Genomic DNA, 12018 nt, shown 5'->3' on the forward strand with positions numbered 1-12018 from the left:
TCTACTGTATTTTAAATTCTTATACTAATTGAAAACAGTATACTTACCAACTTTGTATTCCATAAAGAAAGATAAGTTAAAAAAAATAATTGTTGTTATTGAAAAAATCAAATTGAGTAGTTATAAAAATTATGCACAAATAATACTAATACTGTCATTAAAACTAACATTTCAAACATTACATATTCACCCAAAAGATTATGTTTAACTAAATTTTATCTAAATAATAATTTAAATCTTAAGAAGTTCATTAAATTTCTGAATAAAATCACAATTTTATAAGATTTGACATAAACTTCTTACCTGAATTATGACCTAAAGCATAAAATAAACATAATCCAAATAATGCTGCATGATCGTTTTCAGGACATTCAAGAGCATTAAATATTGCTTCTAAGAATGGTCTGAAAATTAATTTTAATATCAATCAGTTATAAAATTTTTTATTTTTACGAAGTACTTTAACTTGGTTTTACAATAACATATGAATCCAATTACATTGGATTGAAGTTTCCTTAATAAATGCATTATATTACCCAATATGAAGGAAATTAAATCATAGAATATACATATTCAAACAAACAATCTTTCTTCTAATTCTTTTCTATATGGAAAACTTTTCTGTGTGCCACTAGATAAAACACTTACGGAAGCTATTTCACAAGAACGTGAAATCTTTTCTTCCAGAGAGAGATTAGGATGTAAAGCAATGTAATATGTTAAACTTCCTAAAAATGCATCACCAGCACCCTGAAAAATACAAAGTAAATAAAATATAAATTTGCTGCAAAATCTCTTATTTTATGGCTCAGAAAAGAAATACCAATACTTACAGTAGTATCTACAGCATCTACTTTTTTTGCAGGAACATGTTTAGGTTTTGGGTTATCCTTTGTACAAAACACTGCTCCTTTAGCTCCTAAAGTTATGATAACTACATTGCATCCTTTATTCAATAAAACTGTGCAAGCATTATATGCTGATTCAATTGTAATTACTTTCAAATTTGTTATTGCTTCTACCTAAATAATAAATTTTAAGTAAAATTAAGATTTGAAGAAAAAATAAAAACTAATTAATGAAGATATCTTATTACAAATTAAGTACAGTTATTAAATTTAAATAAAATTCTCATAATTATGAAATTACAGTATAAACTGTTATCTCATTATGATATTAATTTTATTATTTAAAAATTATGGCAGAGTCCATTATCTTACTTCAACTTCATTCACACACAGAATATCGCATAGAGGATAAACACTGTCATAAGGTTCAGGACATATTGGAGCAGCATTAACAATTGTATAAACTAAAATAAATAAATAAATAAAACTTTAGAAAAGCAATCTAAATTAATTTTATATATAAATTATAATAATTAAATTTGAATTCTGCAAGTAAACTTAGATTATAATAAGTTCATTTTACTACAAAGACTCGCCCAGCTAAATGTTAACTAGAATTTCCACTGATTATAGTCTTTTGCTAACTTTGACATTAAAACAACACACCTTTAAGATTTATTTAGTAATAATAATTCATATAGTAATATTTGCTGGCTGTTTTTTAGTTGTTTATGAATAATATTTAGTAATATATTAATGATGTTTAAAGCACTGATTAAGACTTCACAAACAATGACTGATCAAAGAAACGTCTCTCAGCCAGAATGATCTTGCACTATTTTTCTGAAGATCATTTAATGAATCATCATTAAAACTCTGATTACAGTAAGTTTTATAAGTGTATCTTAATATCTTAACATTAAACATTTTCAAACATATAGATTATTGGAATTCGCATAACTGATAACAATAAGCAGATTCTACTGTCAAATGACTATTATGTAAATTTTGAAATAATACTTCTAGAAAATTAATCAAAAATACTGTTTCAATATATTTTTTTACATTTCACATTGTATTTTCAAAATAATGAAATTTTCCTTATTGATTAATTTAATAATAATGAATATAGATTAGCATCATTAGTTTTATATTTAAAGAATATGACTGACCATTTTAGTGATAAATCACAAAATGCAATAAATTATAACTATATTTTTACAGAATACAAATATTAGTTTTCTAAACAATAAAAATGCAGATTTTCTTTAAATTTTTTATGTAATTGCTATTATATATTATCAATAAAATAATTGAATACTGTAATTGCTATTATCTTACATTAAGAAGGGCTTTGCTCACTTGTTCAAAAATTTCATGGCAATTCATTGGGTCACCTATGGCAGCATCAGGAATCAATTCTCTGTATTGGGAATAACAGGACAAAGTGAACAGACTATTCATAAAAATTTTGTAATTCATTGATTCCTAGTGCCACTGTTTGTTTTTTTTTTATTTTTCATGTATATAGCATATCTATAAATGTCCTGCTGCACTTTTATCTTTACACATGAAGCTAGTGATTGAGTTGTCAGTTAAAAAAATCAAAATTCTATGTGCTCAGTCTTTCCATTTAAGAGGAAAGGCTCTACACTAAGCTACAGTTCTATCATCCAATTATTTCAAAATAACCCACAGGTCACGGCAAACAGCGAGGCAGAATAATGGCAGCAGTGTGCCCTTAATTACCAGGATTTGGGATGGTCTCCAGCAATGACCTATAGGTAAATGGATATGATAAGGCTGTGTAGCCTATAGTATGTATGTCAGGTATTTACGAGTGCAGTTTTTTTCCAACATCCAATGGTCTATAAAACAAAGACAAGTGTAAATAACAAAATGAATTTATTACCAAAAGTTAGGTACAAATATTATTACTTTTCGACATAATCACCATGAAGATTGGGGCATTTGTCATATCTGCGGACGAGTTTTGAAATCCCCTCTCCATAGAATGTTACTATCAGTGACTTGAGATGGATTTTAATGTTGTTTTGAAGATCATCATTAGTCATGTTTTCAGTTCAGGAAATAGGTGGAAGTCTTCACACCTTTAATGTGTGAAGAGTTCCACTCAACTTGGAACTTTTTAAACACTCAGCATATAGCCCCGATTTAGCACAGAGTGACTTCCACCTCTTTCCTGAACTGAAAATGTGGCCAGGAGGGCAGAGATTTGAGACTAATGACAATCTTCAAAACAATGTTAAGGCCCATTTCAAGTCACTGGTGGTAACATTCTGTGAAGAGGGGATGAAAAAGCTCATCCACAGATATGAAAAATACCTCAATCTTCACGGTGATTATGTCAAAAAGTAATCATGTTTGTACCTAACTTTTGGTAATAAATTCATTTTGTTATTTACACTTGTCTTTGCTTTATGGACCATTGAAGGTTGAAAAAAAACAGCCTGTGTATAAATAGTGGTGTAACACATGTCGAAAAATTTCATGACACTTTTTTCTAAGCTATGTATTTTATAAATAAATTTTTTTTAATAAGAATTAAAATCTAAGTGCACTAAAATTACATATATTTCTTACAATGAACTTATCTTATATATTAATGAGTTGAAAAACTTATTTCTTTATGCTAAAAGTTATATATTTACATAATAAATATCAGTTAAAAAGTTAAAAATATAAAAATGTTTAAATGTATTGCATCATGATAAAATATTGTAATAAGTTTATAATATTTACAGTGTGATGATGTTCATATTAAAGTCATGACAGTCTTGAAGTATTTAATCTGAAAACAATCATTTAATAATTTATTAATTTTGTTTTTTTTAGTGCTTATTAAAATATTTGAAAAACTGACTAAATTTGTTGGGAAGTGAAGAACACCAAAAATATCTTTCTTTCTGAATGCTACCTATTACTTAAATTGAATTTGATTAAAGCAGTTTAAGATGCAATTTTTATATTTTCTCCCCAATAATATAATTACCCAACAGTGTTTCAATAGTATATAGTTTCAGATGTCTTGTCATTCTCCATTGCAACAGACAGAGAATATATCAAAATTTTGTTATAAAGTAAGTCAATGAAAATTTCCAATAATTTATTGTGGTTTACAATAAATTACTACTACTACTACTACTACTACTACTACTACTACTACTAAATTTTTTTTATTCATACTCACTGATTTACGAATTGTCTGTGTTTATAGAAAATTTGACATTGGTTGAAAATAAACTTAACTTATTACTATTTTTATAGACTTTTATCTAATTTAAATACAAAAAATTTTAAGGTGATTTGAAACTAAATAATAATCTTTTACAATAAGCAGTAAAACTTGTAAATCTCAAATTTGAAGAAACCAAAAAATGGCCAGTTTACATTTTGGAGAGTTCTAGGTACAGAGATAGAATTAAATCTTTTGTACTTTGTATGATATATGATGTCTTTGAGCCCATTAGAACAATATATGAGGCTGTAAAAATGACTTAAATGAGCAATTATTTATTGTTAAATTATCACAATGCTAGGCTAAAATTTTTAATCATATTTTTATTTAATTTAAAATATATGCTCTCTACCTCAAATTAGTAGTTTCTTGCCCCTATAAATCATACTTTTCCTGTTAGATGACCAGCACAATTGTATTACTATAAAACTCCATTCAGAAAAATTTTTCAACATGACTTCTGATCCAAATTGGAAATTTGTATATAGTTAATTGGGGTCTCTTGCCCCTAAGCTTTCCATATCTGGTCTCAACTTTCATCTATCTAACATTATTTAATAATCCATTAACTACAACAGCCTCATATAGTGTCCCGTTCTTGGGATTAAAAGCAGACAGACAGTGGGAATTTATAGGTCTACATTTTTTCAAATTGCAGCACAATATTGTAATTTTGTGATATACCTAAATCTACTTCTCTAAGTTACACTGAATTTATTGAAAAATTAAAATTTCACATTCCTACTAGATCCAGTGGGTTTTCCACTAAACTTGCAATGTGCTCATGAACAAAGGGCACTTTACCAGGCAACATGCCAAAAGGATTTGGGGAACTTAATAGGCTGGTTAGGATATGCTGAGTTCAATTTAAGGAGGGACAGTATTGAGATATATAAAATTCTGTTTAATTTTTGGAACACCCTACATAATATAATGTATTTTTATATTATGTAGGATGTTCACCATGTCTGACAATCCAGTTCAACTTGAGGAATTTGAGATTAGAAGTTTTACTGTATATCTATCTATTCAGTGAAATAATTTTAAGTTACCTTTATGTTTTTGAGCAACCTTTAGAGCTTCTAATAATACATCTAATTGGCATTCATTACAACATAACAGAACTTTTGTTTGTGCAATAACTTTTTCAGCATTATAAATATCTTCTTTACTAAGACAATTGACTGCACCAGGAACGTAGATAATACTGTTTTCACCTTGAAAAATATATATTTCAAATCATACATTTTATTATTATGAACAAAATTATTACTTTATTACAGTATAAATTAAGTAAATGTACAGGTCTAACAGTGTAATAATATAATATTATAAATACTGTATGATGATGATTATTGTGAGATTGACATTACAGATTTGTGTTTTTGTGGATGGGTAAATGTGTCTAGCCAAATTTATGTGAAGTTTCATTTTACCACTGTACATGTTGAATAATCCCCATGTAAAACAATCATAAAGATTGATTGATTGATTGTTTTATAACCCATTATATAAACCCATTATATAAAATAATAAAGATTGATTGATTTATTTTATATAATGGGTTTTAAATATCATTGTTACTTTAAATTTATATAATTTTTTTGTTCATATATCAANATGTAAAAATTTATTACATTTCCTGTTGTACGAGGGTTTTACCCAATTCTCGAACTGTGTCAGAGTGAATCCGTGCTATAAAAGTACCGTGTTATACGGGGGATGGTACCAATTCTCAAACCGTGTTAGAGCGAATCCGTGCTATAGAAGTGCCGTGTTATACGGGGGATGGTACCAATTCTCAAACCGTGTTAGAGCGAATCCGTGCTATAGAAGTGCCGTGTTATACGGGGGTTACCTGTATATGCAAAAATATAATTGTTTTTACAAACAATAAGTAAGTCTACTTGGTGGTTGGAAAGTAACTATGCATTGAAAAATTGCTATAATTTTTGTAATAAAAATGCAATCATAATAAAATTTGTGTGCATGTACATCAATCAAAGGAATTTTATAATTCCCACATTGATGATGTGAGCAATAACCAAGAGAGGCCCACACACACACGGTGGCAAAAACAGCTGATTGCTTGTCTGTTCAGCAACAAGCACAGATTGCTGCATGCTATGAGCTGGAAATCAGTGGTTGGTGTGCAGTGAAGGGACATCATGCCACAATCCATCCAGAAACATTCAAGAATTGTCACTTGAAGCTAAAATGACCATAGGTTCAGTTGCAGCTACACAGAGAAGTGACTGGCCATTCACATCACAATCTGAGGAAAATGTGTGATTGATGGATGGCACCAGTGCCTATGTCGAATTTTAAGCTATCCATATTTCCATTTAATAAGGTACATATTACATTATTTTCATCATCTTTGCATTAAAAATATAGAACTTATAGCCATTTTTCAATGCATAGTTACTTTTCACCAATCCATTGTATTAAAATTAGATTTTGACAAGCAAACCTAACAGGCTAAATGATGATACTAATATTGATAACATAAATTGGCATTACTTTAAATGTAAGAAATATTGCTTAACAACAAAGAATGTAAATCCAATAGCTTTTAATAAGAAAAAAATATTCTGTCTGCATTAATATTTTTCTCCTGTTTATCCTTAAGTAGAATGTTAACATATTCACTATTTTGCATTTGTTGTATTATAATTCATTATACTGGAACTCATCAGGCTAAGAAAATTTATTACAGCTATTTATACTGTATAGTAAAGATGATAAGTTTACAAAATATGATCAAAATAAATGATTTATATCATCCAACTCATAATTTTATTATTAGAAAATTTGCCTTTTGCCTTTGTAAAGCAAAAATGTAGTCAAATTTAATCAACGTTTTTAATTTAAAAAAAAATATGAAATCAATATTCAATCATTGTCATTTTTTTTATTAAAATGAAATATATTAGAGATCATTAAATTATTACATCAGTAGTTTATGGAGAGGAAGATTTCTTTATATCTGATGGTTGTTGATGTTGGCGGAAGGGTCATCACAAAATTATCCGAAAATAATTTCTGTGTATTTGCAAATAGTTTAAACTTCTGGCCTGATGACATAGAGGGGAGATACTTTTTATTTTTGATAACTTGTGATAAGGGGGGAGAGGGAGATCAGAAAGGTCACATTTTTGCTGGTGTATTGAACAGATCATTATATAAAACATCTTTAAAGGTAGAAAACATTTCAGTTTATGTTCTTTTGGTAACTTATATAAAAATTTATAAAGATATTTAGGTTTGTAAATATTTTATATTAGAGTGAACTTTTAACTTTTTTCTTTTCAACATTCTTTTCAACTTTTGTTTCTTATTAATGCAGTTAATTTAAACTTAGATTTTAAACAATTCATTGAATTTTATATAATAAATTTAAGTTTTTTTTAAACTATATTAATAATTAATTTTCATTATCACAAAAATTACTATGTTCTGATTAAAATTGATATTATTTTCAGAGTACATCAAAAATTTGTTTCATAAAAACTATTTTTAAAAAACTTAAAATTAGTTTTTTACACAAGATGATAATGATGTAATGTAACAAAACATATGATTTTAATTCCCAACAAATTTGTAATATTATTTTGTGCCAAAAATAAAGATAAAAACACATTGAATATTTATTATTTACACATAACCAAATGATTGCCTTAAATAATCGGGCTATAAAGCCACTATTTAATGATTATAGCCTGATTATTTAAGGCAATCGTTTGGTTATGTATATATATATATACACATACATATATATATAGGGCTTCAGGTTCTTTGATACATTTATTATTTACTGCTTTTATTTCATTTAGTTTTTAAGTTAGAAATTCAGTATAACAAAACTAATTTTATATACCATACTTTAGCACATATGCACTAAAATATTTGTCTTACATGTATATCCCTATTTCAAATACAAATAATGAATGTACTTGAAAATACATTATTATATATAGTTTGTTTCACCATTTAAATCTTTTTTTCATCTCCTACTCTCTTCCTTCCTTGATCCTAGAGCTTAGGTAAGCTCTACCCAATAATAATAATAATATATTGAATACATGCTACATTGTTAGGAAATTCCTGAATACAGACACTGACACAATTATTTAATTTTTGTTTTTGGTTGCTATGCCTTGATTCTAGTCCGACATAGTACACAGCCACTGGTGTGAACCGAGTAACCCACTAAACCCAACATAATAATAATAAATCCAACATGTTAAACAACACACAACATGGTTACAATATCAGACATGAAAAAAACAACACAGTTTACATTGTCACATCTCATGTACATGGACTTTATGCATCCACACAAAAAGAACTTCATCAACTCCTACATAACACACATTCAAATATCAAGGACATATAAATGGAATTTGGCCTAGACAAGTGCAAAACACTTTACATAGAAAAAGGAGTCTTGAAGAAAGATTTTGCACTTCAAGACTCCATTTGGAGATGTTATTGAATTCATGGAAGAGGGTGAGTTCTACAAGTATTTAGGATTACAACAGGCCAAACTAACAGAACATATGCAAATAAAGAAAAGATTAATTAAAGAATACCAAAGTAGGTTAAACACTATTCTCAGAACACAGTTAAATGCAAAAGACACAGTTAAAGCAATAAACACATTTGTCGTCCCAGTACTCACTTAGTCTTTTGGAGTTATATATTGGACTCACACAGATCTCGAGCAACTCCAAAGGAAAACAACACTTAATAAGCATAAACATCATCATCCTAAATCAGCCATAGAAAGATTAACCCTACCACATAAAGATGGAGGACGTGGACTGATCAGCATAGTAAACCTAAACTACAAACAAATACAGTCACTTCGAGAGTTTTTTTACAAAAACAAGAAACATCACAGTTACATAAAGCAGTAACTCTAGCAGACTCAAATAACACACCATTAAACTTACACTCATATCATATGGACACGACACAATATATAAAAAGCATAGACACCATTAAGCAATCATGGGCTCAAAAGGCACTCCATGGCAGACATCCCTACATCCATCAAATAGCTGGTTAGCTCGGGGATGCCTCTTTGGGGAGACAGAAGGGTTCATGATTGCCATACAGGATCAGGTCATAAATACTAAAAACTACAGAAAATACATACTCAAAGATACAATGCTCACAAATGACAAATGGAGAAAATGTCACATCATGCCAGAAACTAAAAACACATCACTTCTGGTTGCAAGCTCTTGGCACAGACAGATTATTTACACAGACATAATCAAGTAGCAAATATAATACACCAAGAGCTTGCAAACAAACACAAATTATTAGACAATCATGAATCATACTACAAATGCATTTCATAGACAGTATTGGAAAACAACACACACAAAATTTATTATGACAGAGCCATAATCACAGATAAGCAATTTATCATAACAGACCAAACATCATATTCATTTCAAATACTCACAATGTACAAAAAACACATACTGAAAAAATCAGCAAGTACACAGAACTTGCCCAGGAAATAAGGCATTTGTGAAGGATGGAGATAGTTATTGTACTGTTGCCCTCTCCTCTACATGTGTCATACACACACAATATATAAAACCCTGGGAACATTACAATTGAGTAGAAATACATACATCACACTACAAAAGGCCACTATATTGAATACATGCCATATTGTTAGGAAATTCCTAAATACACACTGACACACTTATTTATCTTTTGTTTTGTTTTGGTTGGTATCCCTTGACTCTGGTCTGGCATAATACATAGCAACTGGTGTCAACCAAGTATAACTCACCAAACCCAACATAATAATGTTTATTATATATTTAAAAACAAAAATATGGTTTTCATTTTGAGGAAGTAAAAGCTAAATATCTCAAATATTTTTGACACAATATATTAATAAGAAAAATATTTTGAAAAATAATACATGTACTTGATATTCACAAGAGTTTAGTGTCAAAAATTTTTTAACTTTTAAAACATTTTCATTCACTGTATATCTTTGATTCTAAGACACTTTTATCCCAAATCATCACTTAAAAAATGGAGTGCATCTTGGAAATGATGCCATCTTAGAATTGCACACTTCATATTTGGGAAACATGGGGAAAATTCAAAGTAAAGTGTCAGAATCAGTACAACATACATGTGGGAGTCTGATTCAGAACAAGAGGGAGTCTGGGACCAAGAATCTACATTGATGTCAAAGCATTGTGTATGAAGTAGACTCACACCTGATAATCATCAACTGACATCATGGAAAAGTTAAGAAAAATGTAGACATCAAAATTGGCAGAATGGGTGTCATCAACTTGGAAAATAATCCCAGAAAGAATAGTACAGCATTCATTTAAAAAATGTTGCATCACTGATAATATATGGTCTTATGAACCATCAATAGTATGTGATGATGAAGATAAAAACTGTTCAGAAGAATCTGATATTGATTCAGGAAGAAATGATGATAAAACATACCTATTGATAAATAAGTAGGCCTAGTAATTGTTAGAAAATTCAATTATTATTATAATTAAAATATTTGTTAGATATATTTTAGCCTTTTATTTTTAATATCAAATGATATGGGCTTTTTCTAATTTATTACACTTTAGAGCAAAGTTACTTTTATAAATTTTTTAAAAATAAATTTATAATATGAAAGTGATGATTATATAATGGAAATATAAATATCCAACAATTTTACATGTTCTTTATAAGTTTTCTATATATAAATTTGGCTATTTAATCTGTCTATCTTGTGCATGTGGGAATTGTTAGCTAAATCTCATTTTATGTTTTTTTTCAACTTTATTAAAAAATTTTTGAGATTTGAATTAATTATATTTTGAAAGTCTTGTTAATAGTATGCTTGCCTTTAGTAACATACTGTATTTTTATTATTATTAATTACAGTAATCTCCTGTGTATACCCCATAGAAAATTCTTAACCTTTCAACAGTGGGATAGAGTTCTATCCAAAGTAGTGGAGAATAAACATGGGAAATTTTTAAAGTATTTTTCCACGCGTTTTTTCTCATTACTAAACATAACTCTTTACAAAAAGTCTTTTTTTATTGTTACATAACTCATTTTTTATGTGAATTTTTTTTGGCAATACCCCAAAAGAATTTAAAGATATATCCATCCCTCACTGTCGAGTGGTTAGAACAAAAATAAACTGTTGCATAATTCACACTACCCTAAATCTTCCCTCTTTAGAGTTTTATTTGAAAGCATATCAATTAACTCTTATGCAGTTTAGAAGATATTGTCTCAATCATTCCTTTTTTTTCCGTTTCTTTCATTTTCTTTCTATTAGCAATTCATTGTAGATGTAATTTTTAAATAAGTGAAACAGAAAAAAGAATTAGAATATTTAGACAGAATGCTTACTTACTATATTAAGCATCAAAAATGTTAACAGTAGTATCGAGTGATATATCATTACCAGTGATTTAGTTACTATTAGTGAGAAATTATTGTCACTGTCTATTACCAGTTTCTGGAATCACTGGTGACCCCATAATCTCCAAATATCCCATGAGTTACTTGCAGTTATTAAGAACAGTTGCTGCTATAAGGGGGGTTAATTAAGGGATGCAAGTGATTTCAGAAAATGGTAACTGGCAGTGACTGATTTTTCATTAACAGTGACTAAATCACTTAATATTAAGATTACACAGTCAAATTAATGTTTTATTTTTCATTAATTGATAATTAAAAATATTAAGAAAATTTTTGTTTTTTATATCATAATTGTTATATCTAAATCCATAATTAAAAAGTTGATTAACGATTACATCAAACAGCAAATAGTTTGCTGGTTATAAATTCAATAATCTTACTAGGATTTTTTTGATGCAAAAAAATTAAACTGATTTGGTT

The 12018-nt window shown here is 28.4% G+C and overlaps 1 protein-coding gene across 1 annotated transcript; it reads right to left on the bottom strand.

Annotated features, from left to right (window-relative positions):
* Positions 1–440: 440 nt before the first annotated feature.
* On the bottom strand, positions 441–11657 carry LOC111624489 (ribokinase-like). The gene is made up of 5 exons (XM_023367335.1): positions 11630–11657; positions 5160–5324; positions 1221–1312; positions 834–1022; positions 441–750 (listed from the first exon to the last, which is right to left on the bottom strand). The coding sequence occupies exons 1-5, from the start codon at positions 11655–11657 to the stop codon at positions 574–576; spliced, it is 651 nt and encodes a 216-aa protein (XP_023223103.1). The 3' UTR covers positions 441–573.
* Between the last annotated feature and the right edge of the window lie 361 nt (positions 11658–12018).

Source organism: Centruroides sculpturatus, unplaced genomic scaffold (genome assembly GCF_000671375.1).
Source record: "Centruroides sculpturatus isolate CEXI.00-Female unplaced genomic scaffold, Cexi_2.0 scaffold336, whole genome shotgun sequence".
Classification (NCBI taxonomy): Eukaryota; Metazoa; Arthropoda; class Arachnida; order Scorpiones; family Buthidae; genus Centruroides; species Centruroides sculpturatus.